Source organism: Acanthaster planci, linkage group LG07 (genome assembly GCF_054643075.1).
Source record: "Acanthaster planci isolate LZ-2023a linkage group LG07, COTS_SCS, whole genome shotgun sequence".
Taxonomy (NCBI): domain Eukaryota; kingdom Metazoa; phylum Echinodermata; class Asteroidea; order Valvatida; family Acanthasteridae; genus Acanthaster; species Acanthaster planci.
The window spans coordinates 19,574,235-19,594,254 of NC_141783.1; the positions used below are offsets into that span (position 1 = coordinate 19,574,235).

General features: G+C 40.8%; 2 protein-coding genes across 5 annotated transcripts in view; one reads left to right on the top strand and one right to left on the bottom strand.

Annotated features, from left to right (window-relative positions):
• The first annotated feature begins 1,985 nt into the window (after positions 1 to 1,985).
• Positions 1,986 to 16,750, top strand: LOC110976138 (uncharacterized). Its single transcript, XM_022229179.2, has 16 exons — positions 1,986 to 2,316; positions 3,433 to 3,589; positions 4,090 to 4,179; positions 4,629 to 4,700; positions 5,284 to 5,342; positions 7,219 to 7,271; positions 8,557 to 8,699; positions 9,077 to 9,163; positions 9,742 to 9,813; positions 12,024 to 12,085; positions 12,565 to 12,688; positions 13,207 to 13,289; positions 13,716 to 13,831; positions 14,146 to 14,227; positions 14,396 to 14,524; positions 15,031 to 16,750. The coding sequence occupies exons 1-16, from the start codon at positions 2,096 to 2,098 to the stop codon at positions 15,077 to 15,079; spliced, it is 1,599 nt and encodes a 532-aa protein (XP_022084871.2). The 5' UTR covers positions 1,986 to 2,095; the 3' UTR covers positions 15,080 to 16,750.
• The window catches only part of LOC110976137 (uncharacterized), a 36,591-nt gene continuing 33,010 nt past the window's right edge, over positions 16,440 to 20,020 (bottom strand). For all 4 annotated transcript variants that reach the window (XM_022229173.2, XM_022229174.2, XM_022229178.2 and 1 more), the window contains 2 exons: positions 19,332 to 19,445; positions 16,440 to 18,394 (listed from right to left, as the gene is read on the bottom strand). In XM_022229173.2, coding sequence (XP_022084865.2) covers positions 18,237 to 18,394; positions 19,332 to 19,445 — 272 coding nt within the window. In that variant the 3' untranslated portion in view covers positions 16,440 to 18,236. The remainder of the gene's footprint in view (positions 18,395 to 19,331; positions 19,446 to 20,020) is intronic.

A 20,020-nucleotide genomic window follows, 5' to 3' on the forward strand; every position in this document is an offset into this window, starting at 1 on the left:
ACGTACGACGAGTGCGGTTCAATAGGCTCTTCCACTAATAAATTCTAATTTATGTGCTCATGCGCATACAAGGCATGTGCAGGCAAAAAGCTTGAGTGGTCCATTGAAAATGTACAGGGGCAAAAATTTCAATGTCATTAAATTCTCTCAGCTTCTGCACTTTTATTCACTTTTGTCTTCGGAAACCCTCTAAAATTACTATAGCTATTACTCTCTGGTCTAAAAGGACTTTACACTGCATTGAATAAAAAACTTTGCTTTCTCCCCGAGCGCACAACGGTCAAAAGAATTAACAAGGCTCACTTTTGACCATGTCCAATTAAATTTTAATGTTTGTGTACTAAGCACCACTCGTACTACTCTGAATCGCGGGCTGAACGCAGGGTATTTGCGGGCAAGCTTCAGACTGGTTTAGGTTTGTTTCGCCACGTACGCCGTCGACCGAGAATGGTGGATGGTACCCCAACGTATCGCACACTTTGTTTTTTTAACCGCCCAACCCCCTCACTTCTCCCTCCCTCGTTTGGCTAACATTTTACCGGGGACACGTTATTCATCATGCACAGCCGCTGTATCTCCCGACTCCACAGCAACTAAGAATACCGGACAGTTAGTCTTGCGCTTCAATCGTGGACACGTCTAGCTTGCACCGCTTTCGATTTTTTGTGAACACAACAGGATGGTGGAACCAGACTTGACTAAAAGGGCTACTCGTGGCTTTGGCTTTTTCTTTTCTTTTCTTTTTAAAGTACACACAGTCCGACAATTCGACAGATCAGTGTCCTTTCAAGACTGGAAAAAACATGATGAATGCCCTGTCTTGTATTGTTGGGCAAGTTTGATGAAGGCGCGCTATACTAGTTAACTCATTTTGGTTGGTTCATGACGTACCTGGCGCATGATGGCATGTATGCGGTGAATTTGGAGTGCAAACGACTCTAGTCAACCGTGGTCAGGTCAGTAGGCCGAAGGGGGAGACCAGGTGGGGCAAAATAGCAAAAATAAAAGTGAAAATGGTCATTTACTATTCTGACATGTTTTCCGTCATTTTTCTTACAATTGGCCCTCTCTGCTCTGTGCAATTAAAGGCGGTTTAAGGCAACTATTAAATGGACTACTAGACTGTAGAGGCAATTAACTAGTGGTGAATGGTTCGTGACGTACCTAGTCCCCTAGAGTTTGCAGTGACGGGTCGGGCAAGTTCGATTAAGGATCATAGTTAACCTTAGTTTGACCAACTCTGATTGTACGCACGCTCAGGCTGGTCGATGGCGGTTGGACTAGTCTACTGAGTCAACTTGAACTATTCGCGACCAGCCTCAGTATGATCGAGGTTGGTCGCATCGTTGATTGCCATAAGTCGTAGTAACACAGTTCAGAGAGGACAAGTTGTAAGGAAAATGCCTGGAAAACAGTATGTCAAAAGTAAACGACCATTTTCACTTTTATTTTTACTAGTTTATCCTTCCTGTTGCCTCCTTTTCTCCCCTTCGGCCTCTGATGACCCAACAACGTTTTACTACGGGGTCGTTCGCACTTCAACTTCTCAGCACATGCCCTAAATGCGTCACCAACCGACCGCTAGTTATAACATGCTCCTTGATCCAACTAGGCCGAAGTGCGAACGACCCTAGTCGTCTGTCCTCAGGTCATCAGGCCGAAGGGGAGCAAAGGTGGTAAAATAGAAAACTTACAGTGAAAATGGTCATTTACTACTGGCATACTGTTTTCCAGGAATTTTTCTTATCATTGGTCCATTCTGCACGCACCGTTCTATTAAAAATGGTTGATGGACTCCAACGATCGACGCGACCAACCTCGGTAGGCTGGTCGCGAATAGTTTTCTAGACTAGTCCAACCATCGTCGACCAACGTGCGTTTGATCAGACGTTTAGTCGAACTATGGGGTAACCACGGTCCCGTTGATCGAGTACTCATTGCTCAACGCCTGTGCTGAGCTTACTCTGGCGCCCTCAAGTGTTTTAAAGTGTCAATTAAACAACAATGGCAGCTCCCGCTGGCGAGTAATATTGACATTGACAACGGGAAACTTTCTCCAGGAAGAATCCCTGGAAAACCCAGTGGGGATATTCGAATGGCATCTTTCAAACCCACGGTTCTTCAAGCCAAGTCGAAGCTGGCACCCATTTCTTCCAGGGTCAATCAAAATTCTGAAATGACGCGCAGAAAGAGCTCAACCGAGACGCCAAAAAACAGCTGTAGTGCGCCAGCACACAACCAACGACCAGCAACACGCATTGATCTGGGACGCCGTGTTGCGAATGGTGGGGATGTGACGGGTCATGCACGAAACAGGTGAGCTTCAATGCGTTGGATGGCGGAGAAAATTGGCCCCACACCAAATTGAAAGAAAGGAGTGCCAATAGTTGTAAAACTTGCTTCAAAATTTTAGAAGAAATATTTTATTTTAATAATTGAAGCCTTGAAGTTGAAGGGGCTGGCGTTTACCCTAAACTGTGGGGTTGGTTATGTTCATCATCCACCACGCTTTCACAAATGTAGGGCACTGGGAGTGAGGCAGATGATGAGCTCCACAGTTCTTGGGGTAGCTGGGCATTGGTTTTGATCTCAAGTCTTGTTTACTGCTCAGTTTTAATTTTGGATATAATTTCTTGTGAAAACATTGAAAAAAATCAAACAGTTTAACATTAAATGCAACACATTTGTGATTTTCAAATGTATCTTTGTTTTGTTTCTTTAATGGGGGGTTTGTTTTGTTTTTGTTTGGGTTTTGCTGAGCTGTTTACTTTCAACTTTATCGTGGTAGTTATGGCACTTTAGACTACATGTAGATGCTGTCTACTTCTATTACTCTAAACTGGACCACTGGAAACAGAAACCAGACCATTCTGTAGCAAATGGATCACAGTCTATATCTCCCGTTTATAAAAATCCTCTAGGGCTGTAAATCTACCCCCAAAAAAACGAGGTCTTTAGAAAGTAAAAATAAGATTTGACTGAAAATTTTTGAAAGAAAAATTTGACAATTGTCGCGGGGCTTAAAACCAAGGTTCACATGCTTACTGGGAGCATGTACATGTACATATTGAACAAGCTGCTGCAGGACCATGATAGCCTACGGGAAACTGAACTGAATACATTGATTGGTCATGTAAAGTGCTTTAAATAATTGATTCACAACTCACCACATGGTTTCTGCAACCAAAGCCACTACATAAGAAAAGAAAATTGCCTGAAGTGAATTATTAATCGTCTCCTGCTGTGTAAAAAGGCATGGTTACTAATACATGTACACTAAGCCATCTGTTGCATTGTGAGTTGTGTGAAAAGATTGCAAAACACTATTCTGTCCAGCAAAAGATAAAATTACTTGTCAAAAACTATAATTGGTTTAAGTATTAGTGTTAGCACAATTTTGATATTTAACACATTGATTTTTTTTCTCCGAAGACCTAATTCCTTCAAACTTGTAGCTGATGATCACACGGATAAGGATTTGCAGGCAAATGACAGAGGACAGGATGTGCGATTCATTGATGTGCCATCTGAAGATGGCACATCTGGACAGTCAGACTCAAAATGCCAAACCGTGTCACCTCAAGAAATTGTAAGTGAAGAGGCAACGGTTTGGCACTGCTTACTAACCCGTATGTAATGCTTACAAATTCAGTTGAAATTCAATTTTAATTTTTGATGCACTTCGTTCTGATTCCATCCAAAAGTCCCTCAGTGTAGCTTCAACAAACAGAAAGGCCACAGAAAGGTTTTATACTCCTCCCACCGCGCATTCCTTTTTAATAAACCAATTTTGGCACCCAGACTAATTTGAGCACTGGATCTGCCCTGGACATTGACTGCATATTGCACAAAGAGTCAAACTTTCTTCATTGTTTGCATGCAAGGTAACGCAACCCTGAATTTGTTGAGAAATTTGCTGAAAATTAGACTTTATTGAAAAAAAGTAAGAAAATTTGAAGAATGAAATTATAACCAGGTGATGGTGCAAACTTTAAAATGAAGTTGAACACATTTTGGTCTGTCTTGGTTGAAGTGTTTTATAGTCACATTCAAGATGAAACTCTAATAGTTATTTTAATCTTGCCGCAGCTTGAAATGAGCCAAGAGTCCAAGTATGCTGATGTGTATGAAGTGACTTTGCATGCATCCAATATTGGCACAGTTCCGAACTTAGAGAAGGTATGAGAATTTCAAAGTCTTATTTATGCTGCTCAGTGATGCTGCCTTTTTTTCTTTTTAAGTTTTAAAGCCATAATTCAAGAGTTGTGGAAGTGGTTGTAAATTGTTCAAGATTTTACTTGAATAGACTGCCATCTGTTATTGCTATTGCTGCCAAATATTCACAGACTCGGGCAAGAATCCCATGCCATTGGCTAAGAAAAACTTGTTTATAGCTGTCAATAATATTAGTGCCCGTAAGTGGATGCAAATATACACTTAGCTGAAACTTGAGCTGGTATTTCAAAATTTGCTAATTAGAACCTTGCTTTAATGTTGCACAGAATCCTGCTTTTTATCCAGAAGCATTTTGGTTTTGTGTGTTATAATAAACCACAATTCTGTCTATATTCACTTTTTTAGTTTTTGCTTAATTACAGTATATGTATTTTTGTGTTATATCATTTCAGTTTATGAATCTTCGTCTGTTGGACTTGTCCTGTAATTTCATTAAACAGATCACAAATCTGCATCACATGAAGGTATGATTTCAGTATTGTAGTTACTTAATACTGAAATTAGCTTTTATTGGCTTCATGCCGGAATTCTAGAGGGCGCTGGTTACAGTCTGTTTATGAAAGCCTGTGAAGCACACATCACATACTGAAATGATAGCAGCACACAGTGTTTTATACATGTATGCTTTCCTATCATGCTCAGTGGACCATACCCCCCTCTTTAGGAAAGCGCAGGTGTAAGCAAACTGTGGCATCATCAGTACATGCATGTGGTCCTACTATGCATGCTAGTTCTTGCTTGCAAATTGGCTTGAATTGGCTCAACCACTTTTCATCAGCATGTGCACAAACATACACTGTACCATGTTGTCCTGCAATACTAAACATAACTAAGCGTAGGGCTATAGCTGCAGTGTTGCTGAAGCACCCTGTACTCCTTAGGTTTACACTTGCACTGTTCAAGCCCCAACATAGCATAGGATGCCTTGATAAGCGAGCATTTATCGTGTGAGCAAGTGTGCCTTATACTGGTTTTTGTCACGCGTTGGATCAGTGTGATTTGTTTCAGTATAAACCAAGCTGTAATGTTGCACTTGACTCTCGGTAGGATTTGAGAGAGTTGAAGCTGTATGGAAATGAGATCACATCAGTGAGCAATCTTGAAAGGTAGGTTACATTTTTCCTAATTAAAGACCTACTTGCTTAATACATCACATTGGTTGAAAGTAGCCATTACATAAATGTAAATACAGGTAGACGTGTATGGAGATGTAATTGTCGCAAAGTCAGTAGCACATGATCAACAACCCACCAATCAGATGTTGGTGAGTTATTTGGGTGCTGTAAAAGCATGACAAATTGCAACATCTCACAATCCATTGCAGCACTCACAAAACAATAAGATCCAAGATTCTCTGTGATAAGTACCAGGGTAGCATAAGTCAGATTGTAATCCAGTGCAGCACTCGCAAAACAATAAGATCCAAGATTCTCTGTGATAAGTACCAGGGTAGCATAAGTCAGATTGTAATCCAGTGCAGCACTCACAAAACAATAAGATCCAAGATTCTCTGTGATAAGTACCAGGGTAGCATAAGTCAGATTGTAATCCATTGCAGCACTCACAAAACAATAAGATCCAAGATTCTCTGTGATAAGTACCAGGGTAGCATAAGTCAGATTGTAATCCATTGCAGCACTCACAAAACAATAAGATCCAAGATTCTCTGTGATAAGTACCAGGGTAGCATAAGTCAGATTGTAATACAGTGCAGCACTCACAAAACAATAAGATTCAAGATTCTCTGTGATAAGTACCAGGGTAGCATAAGTCAGATTGTAATCCATTGCAGCACTCACAAAACAATAAGATCCAAGATTCTCTGTGATAAGTACCAGGGTAGCATAAGTCAGATTGTAATCCAGTGCAGCGCTCACAAAACAATAAGATCCAAGATTCTCTGTGATAAGTACCAGGGTAGCATAAGTCAGATTGTAATCCAGTGCAGCACTCACAAAACAATAAGATCCAAGATTCTCTGTGATAAGTACCAGGGTAGCATAAGTCAGATTGTAATACAGTGCAGCACTCACAAAACAATAAGATTCAAGATTCTCTGTGATAAGTACCAGGGTAGCATAAGTCAGATTGTAATCCAGTGCAGCACACACAAAACAATAAGATCCAAGATTCTCTGTGATAAGTACCAGGGTAGCATAAGTCAGATTGTAATCCATTGCAGCACTCACAAAACAATAAGATCCAAGATTCTCTGTGATAAGTACCAGGGTAGCATAAGTCAGATTGTAATACAGTGCAGCACTCACAAAACAATAAGATCCAAGATTCTCTGTGATAAGTACCAGGGTAGCATAAGTCAGATTGTAATCCAGTGCTGCACTCACAAAACAATAAGATCCAAGATTCTCTGTGATAAGTACCAGGGTAGCATAAGTCAGATTGTAATCCATTGCAGCACTCACAAAACAATAAGATCCAAGATTCTCTGTGATAAGTACCAGGGTAGCATAAGTCAGATTGTAATCCAGTGCAGCACTCACAAAATGATAAGATCCAAGATTCTCTGTGATAAGTACCAGGGTAGCATAAGTCAGATTGTAATCCATTGCAGCACTCACAAAACAATAAGATCCAAGATTCTCTGTGATAAGTACCAGGGTAGCATAAGTCAGATTGTAATCCAGTGCAGCACACACAAAACAATAAGATCCAAGATTCTCTGTGATAAGTACCAGGGTAGCATAAGTCAGATTGTAATCCATTGCAGCACTCACAAAACAATAAGATCCAAGATTCTCTGTGATAAGTACCAGGGTAGCATAAGTCAGATTGTAATCCATTGCAGCACTCACAAAACAATAAGATTCAAGATTCTCTGTGATAAGTACCAGGGTAGCATAAGTCAGATTGTAATACAGTGCAGCACTCACAAAACAATAAGATCCAAGATGCTCTGTGATAAGTACCAGGGTAGCATCAGTCAGATTGTCAATGTTCAGCTCACGTCATTCTTTATTTCAGTCTTGTTGAGCTGCACACTCTTCAACTTCAGCACAACAGAATACAGAGTTTGGGTGAGTTCTGCTCATTCCGCTTGTTTGATCTTCTTCTGTCATTTGCTTTACCAATGAATTTGCCACTATAGTAGCACGTCTCTTCCTGCCAAGGTCAATGTCGCTCCTGTCAATGTCAAAGGGTTACCTAGTGGTTTAACCACTCGGTGCCGGGGTTCCCGGTACCATACCAGGCACCATGGGTTTGTACGCATAGCTGGAGGTAATCCATCATTGTTTTGAAACTGTACACCACTATTTGTAGCATTCAGCGCCTGCGGATTATCAGCGGGGACAAAAGTGCTTCAGCTCTAGATGAGCGATACAGTACCGCTGCTCGCTAATGTGGCTGCATTTGACTAGACACCACTGCCATTCAGCAACACACTTGGCCAATTTCAGGAAAAAGGAAATTATGCAACACCACACAATGTGGGCTCTCTTTACTGGGCAACAGGCCCGGCTGCAGTACTCGGGCGTCAGTGGAGGTCGCCTGTCAGATTAGAGTAGCCACCAGACAGTCATTCGTGTGGGTGTAAGCATCCAGTAAATGAGGTTATGAATTATTGAAGAATTTTGAAAATGGAAAATCTTGAAAATCGCCGGAACTTATTCCGCATATGCAAATCCCACCCATCAGGAAGTGGTTAACGGCCTTCTGTAACAACTCAAACTCTTAATATTCGACATTTGATTATCAAACTTTACTATCCAATTCCCAAAAGTGGGAAGGCCTTAGGAGGCCGCACACTGCGCACTGGCCAGACCCATCATCCAGTTTCTTCAAGGTGAGATATTTTCAGTAAGACTCATTGTCCAGTCAAATGTCTTCTTTGATTCTGTTCATTTCCATTTCCTGTGTGTAACTTGAACAATAACTGACCCCACCCAGATTAACATTGAAAAGCATAGAGACTTGATGATTGGGTGTATAAATGTAGCTGTTGCGAGATGGCACAAAAAGTCCATACATTGTAAAGAAAATCACAGATCTTGCTTACCAGCATAAATGTGCTTGCAGTATAGTGCAGGTACACATTGTACAATTGAATGCTGTTAACAACATACTGCTTATAACAAGGAACTGTGTAGGTCTCAATCCTTTGTTCATCACTGCTTTCAATCCTGATAATTGAAGGTTCTTCTCATTTAAAGGTAATGGGCAGAGTCCAAAGGACTTCTTGTTAATGAGGTTTGACTGTATTGGCCCCGTGGGATGTTGTTGCCAGGTTGCAAATGTTCATTTTTACATGGAGTCTTCAATACTGCAGTTTTAACATATAACGTATCATTTTATTCAATGCAGGACAGTGTCTGTCTAGTCTCAAGAAACTCAAGGTACTGCGACTTGATAGCAACTGTCTCAGGAAGCTAGAATCCAGAGAGATCGCCGCTTGCTCCCAGCTGACATTTCTTGACATCAGCAGCAATAAAATTGAAACCCTAACTGTAAAGACCTGTACTTCTTTTACCATTTATTGATGTGTAGAAGAGTTGTTATTGAGTCCGTCACAAGTCAGTCAGTTCCAAGTCAACTCACAAGCTGAAATGAACAGTGACAAATTTGGCATTCCTTTCTCCTCATTTATCCCTTTTTTATCTGACCTGATTACAGATTGTCTTGTGGACTGACTTTCTTGTGAATGACTTGATTCCAACTCTCGGTTTTGTTTGCCGTCAACTGATTTCACTCTGCTATTTCTGTTGAAAACATAAACATTTTCTGTAAATTATCAGCAATTGACTTTTTAATAGTTTTTAAACTGTCGATTGATATTTGAGTTTTGTAAAATATAGTACATGTGACTATTTTTCTGTTCAAGTAGAGTTTAAATTGTCTATCAGCATTGGAAGAGCTACATGCTACCCACAATGGTCTGAGAGCTGTGACAGATCTTAGCAGGTGTAAAAAGGTGGGTAAGATCAGAAATAACAATCTTGCCTCTTCCAAATAGCAGCACTCAAGATAAACACCATCGTTCATCCAATAACTCCCAACCTCCCTAAACATTTTGATTGCCCCCCAAACAAACTTAAGACTTTTAGCACACTGTACGCGGATTAAATGAAATACATTAGGAGAGCAGAACTCATAAGAGCAGAATTAACTGTGTTGAAAAAGTAAAATTTCACGGTAGTCACAAATAGGCTGATGTCACCTGTATGTTACCATGGAGAGTATTCACTTTAAGTTGGTTACAATAGAGGCCGTGTTTTTACATAACAAAGATGGTCAGGAGGGGGGACCAACTGCCTGGGTGCCAATTTCATGCATGTTTGGCATAGGACACATGGCTTAGGCGGATGGCATGTTTGACGTAGGAAGCACATGCAAGTAATATTTGAATGGGTGGTCTTCACCTGTTCACCCGATGCATGCTTGGGTCCAGTTAAAACCCTTCTGGTTAGGATGTATTTCAACTCCAAGTAGATGGGTCTGGGGTGTTTTTTTTTTTTTTGCAAGTTAATATGATGTATTTTTATTTTCCAGCTGAATGAAGTGAATTTGTCCTACAACAAGTTAACGGACATCTCTGGCTTGAAGGGACTTCCCCATGTTACTGTGAGTTCCAAACCATACATATGCACATGTACACATACTCAATTTTTTCCATCAGACTTTGTACACACTGAACCATCACTGTGTAGAACTTTTTCCTAATTTGTGGTGAACATGAGGATTGCCTTCGAATGAACTGGCAGGTTGTGGAGTAGTGCACATGTCTATGCAGGCTGTCAGTCACTAGCCATTGGCTGTCAGTCACTAGCCATTGGCTATCAGTCACTAGCCATTGGCTATCAGTCACTAGCCATTGGCTGTCAGTTGCTAGCCATTGGCTGTCAGTTGCTAGCCATTGGCTGTCAGTTGCTAGCCATTGGCTGTCAGTTGCTAGCCATTGGCTGTCAGTTGCTAGCCAGTGACTTTGACAGGTACATGTGTTATCATCAGCCACAGCCTCAATTCTCACACGAGGATTCCAGCTCAGTGTTGGTTGAGTTTCTTCTCAGGAACATTGATATTAAAGCAGTGTGAATATCAATATGGAATGAAGCCAAAGGTTTTCTCTGATCCAAAGGTTAACCCTTATCAGGGCTCGAAATTGGGCCAATCATCAAGGGAGCAAGTAGCTCCCATACAATGTTAAAGACATAGTGTCTTTCCAAGAAAAAAGAAAGAAAAGACCCTGGTCCTTGCAGTTGCTTTTGTTTAAATTAACGACACTGACAACTTATGGCTTAGGCTTTGGCAGAGATTAAAACCTTGATAAAATGCCTGCTGCTCTAGAAATACTGTACACTCTTTCCTTATTGGGGGTGTGAGTGGCCAGTTAAATAAAAAGCTGAAAACTGCTTGCAAAAAGATGGAATTTAAAAAATCCCATTACTTTTGTACAGACCAGGTGTACGAAACAGCTGACATTTGGGGTCAACATCCAACCAAAAAAAGCTGAACTCTCACACCCCTGCTTTATTCACTACTGTCAGACTCAGAGTCACAATCCTCAAACGTGCTTAGTGACGTGATGCCAAGAGTCAGGCACCAGGCCTTTATAATTTGCGTATGCACACAGACATAAAAAGGAACTAACTGCAGCAATCGAGCATTTTTGAAATGAGTGGATTAGGCTGAGACTTTGGTTTCGCTGGTTCCAGCTCTTTTGAAGGAACGTTCAAAACCACATGTTCAAGCTAGGACTGGAACCATCTAAACTGAAGTCCAAGCCGAATCCGCTCGTTTGGCTTCAATTTACGCACAAGTCTAGGGGGTCGTGGTCACGGCCAGTTTCCAGTAAATTCTATTCAGACATGGCCACTGTGTTGTGCAGACCATTTAGCGAGATCGTGACACTGGCCGTGGGTATGCGTGTGTACGTTCATGTGTGTGCATGTATCACATGCAAGACTGCAGCGTGTGCTCAGTGACATCGTAAAAAAAGTGTACCGTGTTATGGTTCCGTGACAAGGCTGATGCGAAGTGAAGTCAAAAAGTTCAGGTAGTTTTTATGACAAAAGTAGAAACAAATGGTAAACATATTCAGGTACATGTATTTTTCCTTACAATAATGGAGTCAAATGGGTGTAAGTAGTTGCACCTGTCTGTATGATGTAGGGGCGCATATCTGAGACAAATTGGCACATCTTAGCTCCCTGCGCCCATTAATTTTTAGCCCTCAGCAAGGTGTAGCAAATGTAAAATCCTGGTACACTTTGTTGTAATTGGGGGAGTCAACACCAGTGAATGAACTGCTCATGTTGAGATCATTAGAGCTGGTCCCAGCGAATAGCGGCACTAGCGTACTGTTTGATCCTGTGGTGTCTGGCAACCACAGAGTTTGAGATCGTTTGACCCACATTGTCTGAGGCCATTTGACCCAGAGATGTTGAGGCCATTTGGCCTTGTGGATATAGCTGGCCTGCTGGATCTTGGTGCAGTACAAGTGATGCAGATGACATGTCTGGCAGGGTTTCAAGCTGAGATGAATACAAAAAATAGGTAAGGTCCATATAATGTAATGGAGGGACCAGGAACCAGTCTCCATAGATCCTGTCGTCAGGCAGCTTCCTGGTATGTCTGCATTAATATCCTAGATACATGTATAAATAAATTACAAGACATCCATGTAGACATGAAACAACAGTGTCCTTCAATGCCTCCTTGACACAAAACTCGTTGGTCTCATTTCAAGTCTATGCACAAAAACAAATGCTATCATGGCATTTTCATCAAAATGACTGGTATTTCAGTACTTCCTGACTTTGGACTATTTTCAGATTCTGAATCTGTCACATAACAGCCTGACAACGGGTCATATGAAGGCCTTGGGCAAAGCAAGGTGAGTGACAAACAGTTTTGTTGCATTACTCAAGCTCTGTCAAGCTCTGTTTTGGGGGATGGATATGTTTTGTTTTAATGGCTTTCAGACATCTAGAAATCAAGATGTGGAAATGGACCTTGCAGACAAATGTTAACATAACTTAAAGACAGCAATAAGACAGGTTTTGAAATTACAATTTTTTAAATACTGCCCCAGATCTGTACCAGTTGAGCTATCCAGCCTGATGTTGGTAGTCCCCAGGCACCAAGTTTTAAGTATTTTTTTTAGATTGCATGAAAAAGAACAAACTACTCTCTTCATTTCGGTATCCTGATAGAAATGGAAATTACCTGGGTGGAAAGTGTTTAGGGGCTGCAATTGATTTACACTTTTCAAGATTCCGTCAAAGGCATTCAACTGTAACAGTTGTCGTGGCGACTTGAGACTTGTTTGGTTAGATTGGGTCACGTTATAATGCTAATCTCTGTTTCTCGTAGGTCCTTACAGAATTTGGATGTGTCAAACAACCAGTTGGCTGAGGTAACCTGCATAACGGAACTATTTCCATCATTAGAGGTGCTTAATGTGAGTGACAACAGGATTCTAAAGTGGACCTTCATGGTAAATAGTTATCATTTTTTGTTGTTGTTGTTTATTTGATGTTTTTCTTGGCAGGGGACCAAGGACTGTTGAATGCAACTATCATTTTTTTTACTTCATCATTCTTGCAAAACAGTTTGCTCTACAGTTCAGTCCTAGGCTCACTTAAGATTTTTGTACATGAACATTGGTGATGTTATTTTGCCCTTGCTGTATCTGACATGCCTGAGGCAAATCCACACACACAATCTGAGTTTAATCAGCAAAATGGAAATATGAAGTGTTACGCGACTGTTGTTATAAAACTATCCCAATTCAATTTTGGTTTACCAGATGTGTCCCTTTATTTTCATTCCCTATCTAATGTCAACTAAAGTAGTTGAAAAGTCAACCAGGCGTATCCACAATGTCTACATGTCTCCACCTACACTTGCCCACTTCCACATGTTTGTGCAGTGAAGCTTTTAATTTGCTGACAGTTGATGCATCCACGTAATGAGCTCGGCCAATTGGCGTGTCATTTTTTCCCTTTCACGCAGTGCTCATTAGCCAAGTGCAGCAGTCTGTCTGAGCTGTATTTGTCCGGAAATCCATTCTGTGCAGAGGACGGCGAAAAACCTAGGTAATATCAGTACACCACGTGAGGTGTTTTCCTCACAAAGGTTTTAAATTCAAGACAGAGAGCATTTCGAGAAATTGCAGTAAAGGGTGCATTGTGTGAATTTGTTTTTTCACGACTTGAAGTTTAAACTAGACTTTTCTTCTTACCTGTTCTGGAAACTAAAACTTAACCAGAGCATTCCAGCCAGTTTCTCCATGTTGTAGAGGCTTAAAGCAAGTGCTATTTATGTCCTTAAGCAAGAGAGCTGACAACAAGATCTTCAGTGTTAACCACAATAGTGTAAAATAGATTGTGGAACGTCTTTTTGGTCATTACCACTATTTGATGAATTCAGCCAGAGATGCCTTCTTTAGAGGATTTTTGGACCGTGTGAGGTCTGTTTTTGAAACCAGTTTCAAGGACAGTGCTCCACTTCTCTGTTCTCAGTTACCATCATGACATCCAGGCGATGATACCTAACCTTGAAATTTTAGACGGTGCTCACATGACAAGAAGCTTAAGCAAGTCAGCCCCTGTAATGAGACCCATGTCAGCTGTGTCTGGTAGGTTTCAATTTGACAGAGACAAATCTCTTCTAAATACATTTGCAGTGGCAAATTTTTCCAGAGACAATTTTCAGAACCATTGTGGAAATCTTGCTAGAAAGTCCGTCAACAACATATCGTCATTGTTTTCACTTCAACAACCCCTTGACATTGGATAAAGAACATTAAGCTCAGCAAGTGGGAACATCGAGGGAACGAATAGAATTGTTCGTTGGGAATATCATAATGCTTTGGGAGATTCTACTGATGCCCACAAAACGTTTGGTTTTTTGCTGACAACTTTCTCATGTTTGTGTTTTTCGTTCAATCAGCGCTGAGTGCCAGACAGGTTGAGAATCAGCTGAAGAGTGTTGAAAAGGATTTGGCATCATTGGAAGCAAGTCTTACAGCAAGGTAAAGGCCCCATGCAGATGACACTAAACCAATGATACCATAGTTGCAAAGTCCTTCACGAAATCTCTTGAGCATGATTCTAGATTATGGCCTTACCTTACCATATTTGCAGTATTTGTTTCTCACAATGTATAAAAAACTAGTCTGCATTTTATACATCTGCTGTAGGTTTGAGAGTGTGCGGTCGACCATGGAGAGTCTGCCCCTAGACCCACCTTCCCCTAGGCCGGGCACAGCGTTGAGTATACACAGCGTCTCGACGTCGGATGGCTCTCGACCGGGCAGCAGATGCAACAGGTATTAAAATGGCCAACATGTCACTCAGTAATCATGAGTCCGTAGCGAGGGCACTTTTGCCACTTAGAAGTGAAGGGGTTCAGAGGTAGTAAAATGCCATAGGAAAGTTTAGGAAGTTGATTCTTTTCCCAAATGTCTTACATGGAGGCAGTGTTGAAACCTCTGTGACAAAATCTCAGTTTACCCTCTTATATCTTAGAAAAAAGTTTTATTGTGATAAGTTGTTAATTCCCACAGTTTTGCATTTGGGAACCTTTTGTTTTCTTAAAAGTGCTTCCAGTCAGAGTAACATCCAGATAAGTTCTGATATCTGCAAAGTTCTAATTTCCAAAGTAAAATCTCAAGAATTGGCTCCCCCTGAAGTTTATTGTTACTTAACTTTAAAAGCTAGCTTGTTTTAATAAAGGACTGTTTGGGCAAACTTTGCTCGAGTAAGATTTTCACTATAGTCACAAAAGCGCTGTGTTTATATCCATTTTGCAACAAGTTTTCTTGATCTTTTGCAGTCGGAACCGGATCCTAGAGGCGCAAGTTTTCGCAAGCAAAAATTTTTGACCACTGAGGTAGCTGTCTTGGCACTTGCACTTCATTGGATACCACAAAAAGAACGATGTGCGACTAAACCAAAAAGCAACAAGGGAAGGCTGTTAAAGTGACTAGATACAGGAACATCACAGCGGGCTGGCACAGAAGGCTCTCTGCTTAGCACCTGTGGAGCTTTTTAGGGCTTGGGAAAATACCAGTGTGCCAGAAAAGACACCCATAAAGTACTCAAAGGGAGTATCACAGGCTGGTGTAGTGGTTGTTTCCTCGAGGTTCACCCCTTTGTTCCCGGGTTCATTTCTCAGCCAGGTCCACACGTGGATTGGGTTTCCAGTCCCTACCTGATCCCATGGGTTTTACTGAGAATATTCCGAGGATTAACCGTTTTCTGTAACTGTTTCTCATTGTCTCCTCGCTGCAGTTTTGTCAGGGTTGCAAGCTACAGTAATTAGGGTGCTTTAAGATATCCTAGATTGGTTTCATTACTAGAAATGTTAAAATAACTCCCAGACAAACTTACAAAGAAGTGTCTGAAAGTTTAAACCCCCTTCTCAGAATTTTCAATTTAAGAAAACTTCAAAGTCGCCATTGGTACATTGGTTCAAACATCAAATGCGAGGCTCTATCTAGGACTTGTAGCAGAGCCTACAGAGCACTTAATCCAGTCCTGGCAAACAGACAGTACGTTCATCAAGGAACACTGCCTGATGAATTTCAGGAATGCGGGTATCAAACCTGCTGTCAATTTATGAAAATGCCCCGTTATTTGGCGAGAGATGTAAGGGCAGAGAGGGTGGTTGTGTGTTTTTGGGGCCTAAAATGGCAGCATCGAGCTGTATACTCCCCAAGGAGCTGAGGTGATTCTAGGTAATGGGCCCATTGAGCAGGGGTAACCTTGACATAGCACCCTGAGGACCCTTAACCCCTCTATGCAAAGATGCGTTCTTGACAAAGTTGTCCTATCAGTCAAAATCAGTCAAATGGCCCCCATGTGTCTCTTTACTGGGGCAAAGCAAGTGGAAGGAATTTTTGACTGTCTGTGACTGTTGCAGCAAAGGAGGATTTTTAATGTGGAGATGTGCACTTCGCAAATTATATCTCAGGGGTGAGATTTCTCAGCTTTTTAGCTGTTTTCAGTTTTTTTGTTTTGGATTTCAGGTTTTTTCCCCTCACTGGCTGTGTACAAATGTATGGGAGATATTTTCACAGTTCAGCTTCTGTATGCATCTTTTCAGCTGTTTTCAGCTATTGTTATTTGGTCAATCTCACCTGACACCTGTTATCAAGAGTGGTCAAAAGAGGTTGGGTGTGTGGTGGGTCCAATGCTGAAACATGCTGTGCCCAGAGTGGAGAACATAAAGAAGGCAGGGTGTTTCAAGTCCTACACCCCATCATAGATTTATTTGCATCCACTAAAAAGTACTCACTGGTTTAAAATTCAAAAAAACGATGTCAAACTGAATTAGGATTGAATGCAATATGCTTGGCATCCAGCCCATTTCTCCCCAGAGTGAGGATCTATTATGTTCAGTTTGAACTGAAATTTTGTAAAGTTTTTGAGAAGTTTAAAAATTCGGATTTTAAGTGTAGAAAGATTGTATAGTTTAATAAAGTATGTTTACCACTGTAAATTACAGCACCTCAAAAATAAATGTTTCCTTCATGGAATTCTGGCTCGTATTACATCTTAAACTGCCTTTTTTTTGGGGGGGGGGTGGTATTTTTATTACACTTCTGTTATCCAACCCCTTCAGCAATAGGTTCTGGAGTATAAGATGCACAAGTACCCGGCTATTGATATCCAGCATGTTACCCGGTAAAGGGAGACCCCCCACCGTGATGCACAAGCTGTATACCCTAAGGCTATTGTGCCTACTGCACCCCCCCCAACTGAAAGGAATTCCAAAGATTCCATCAACAGAAAAGAAGACACATACCTTGCATCATGTGCAGCTATTTCATTTTGTTTACCACTGGAACAGTACAAGGTTTGGTTTCTGGATTTCCACTTTTGATAGAAAGGTACACCCTGTAAGTACAGTATCAGAAAGTACTGGATTTTTAGAGGGGAGAGAGTAGAGTAGGTCAGCAGGACAGCTTGGTTGCTTGACTGGTGATCTTGGGAAGATTTGGTATAAATTTGTCTTCAGCATCTGGCATTGTATTACCAAATTTCCTGCTGTTGCTCTCGCTAGCATGTGATAAAAACCCAATTTAAGCCTAAGAACAAGTCATTTCAATTTCAAAGTTTGCATGTAACTTCAGCTAAAAAAGCTTTCTTTTTATTTGATATTTCTGGTCTTCCAATCAAATCAATTTCATCCACCTGACATTTGTTTTGCTAATACAAAATGTTTCTGGTTAAAAATATCTCAAAATTATTGAGTATTCTAAAATAACCCCAGAATGGAAGACAACTACCTGAATTATGCAAAAGCCTGTAACTCGTTAAAAAGATAACAATTACTCTGTAAAAAATTTAGAATACTACCATTTCATCTTTACAGTACATCAAGTATAAAATACTTCATTTGCTAAAATACATTCTAATCAATATTAAATACTGTTTATGCAAGCAATTCCACAATACCTGATACCATGACTGACCCAAATATATATGAACTGTAATTTAAACATAAAAGTCTAATCCTATACAAATGTCAGCATATACCTGAATGTCCAATACACCATTTAAACATTTACAAACATTCCTTCAAATTACTCAATATTTAAAAGCTTTTATTTTCAAATGTACAGAGTTCTTACAAAAATACCATTTTTCTCATTTTCACATGAATGACAGCCCCTCAGATTAAAGTAAAAAGACTTTGTATAGAACATTTTCAATTTCTGCCGCTTGAGTAGACCTGTGTGCATGAGGATCTACGTAATGAGCACAGTCGACTGCCAACAAATCCTAATCAATACTTGGATTATTTATGGGCTTGGCCAACCTTGGTTTATTGTGTTTCTAGCTATCGTCAGTGGTGCCTCACTGCAACGTTCGCCGGGTAGGCCAAGTTCATGAAATTTCATGTCGACATGCCTGAAGTTTGACAATTAAGAATCGCTGGCACTTCCTTCTAGTCACAAGATGCAAGAAGGTGCTTCAAGAATCAACTCCTGTAACTAGCAGTCCTTGATCGATCTTGCTCCGGGAAGACTGTCCCTACTCCCGGTCTCCTTCCTTCCGGCTCCAGCAGAAGCACAGACAGAGTAGGCCTATCAGGAAGAGCGTTAAGAGCACCAACAGGACGATAATGATGATCCACTCCATCTCCAGGTTACTACCTTGCAAGGCACCCGACCCGTTCTGGATGACAAGCTCTACAGAAGGGAAAGTTTGGAATGAGAACAGTTCCCCGGTAAAGAGAGAGGTACCAAACAATTCAGAGGTATGTTTGCTATCTCCTAGTCTACCAAATTGGTTCCAAAGTCAGAGAGCATTAAATCCATTCATTAAAACTTTATGCTTTAGCTGGAAAAAAACTCATGTTCCATATTATTCCCACTCATCCAAAGAAGCAAAGTCTCTCAATCCGCTCTTACAAGCCATGTGACTTTTAAGCAAGTAATTAACAGTGTCATACAGTTTTTAATTCAATGAGGAAATAGAGATTCGTTAAAGTCAAGAATTTTCTGCTTTCTGAAAGTCAAATCTGCTTTCTTCCGCTTCCTAAATTTTGTGTACAAAAACTGTGTGTGACTCTACGTATATACTGTAGGCCTACATTTACCGTACATCTACAGGTATCTTTGGCATAATGATACATGTAGGGCCTACACGCACCATGTCACTGTGATCATGGACTGGTCCCCGTCCCTACTGATTTATTCATAAGCCATAAGACGTCTGGGCTATATGACGGGAACGGGGACCAGTGTGATCTTTGTGGTGCGGAGCTGGAGGAAATCAATACCGAATTCTGCGATATCACAAAGGAAAAACAGGAAGGGAAACGCTAACAAATGTTACTTTCAAAGTGAGTTAATCAATGAAAATGAGTTGTCATTCCTAATTTGGGTTGATATTTATTTGATTAATTGTGCAGAAACGATCAAAAACATTTATTTGTTTTATTTATTTATTTCTTTCTTACGAGAATTGCATTTTCCGCGTCCTATACCCCAAATCCACAATTTTTGCGGATTTTCCGCCTTGCGGAAAATCCTTGACTTTAAGATTTGTACCCGGGTCATGGGGTTGGAAGGAGAGAACAGTGCAGCTGCACCACCTGACTCCCCCTACCCAAGTGGTACTTACTGGTATTGCAGAGGTCTCCAATGTATCCCTCAGGGCAGGTACAAGAGAACGACCTGAAGAGATCCTTACAGACACCACCATTGATGCAAGGGTTGGATGCACACTCATCCACCTCTGCGAAGCAAAGAGGTGCGCAAAAAGTCATCAGTTATTCAGAGGTTCCTAAGGCACACGACGCAGAGCATTCAAATTTTGCTTCATTAAGCCTCAAGTGTCAATGGTCACACAGAAATGGCTAGAGCTTGACTACACACCTATCCCACTGCAGATCAAATAATCATTACTTTTAATCTGTAACAAAACTAACATATGAAAGGTTGAAGTGTCTCATTGCCTTAAATCCATGCAAGTGTTTTCAAGTATTTTGGCTGCATATCGTTATTCACCACATGCAATCTTTTCTTCAAATCAAATAGAGAATTGTTTTCATTCGTTGACAAGGTATTCACCTGTGGAACGCACCCCAGTCTGGAATGTTAAAAAAAGCCTTTTTATTAATAAACGAGTCTTTTCTGTCCATATCACACATCATGGGTACATGTTAGCCATCCACTTTTAATCATATCCCTTTTTTGTACAGTGTTGAGAATGTCAAGGGTTTAAATGCCCCTCCGGTCAATTTCTTCGTCCATCATTATACATGTAATTACTTTTGAACTTCCATACAATAACAAGAACAAAAAACAACG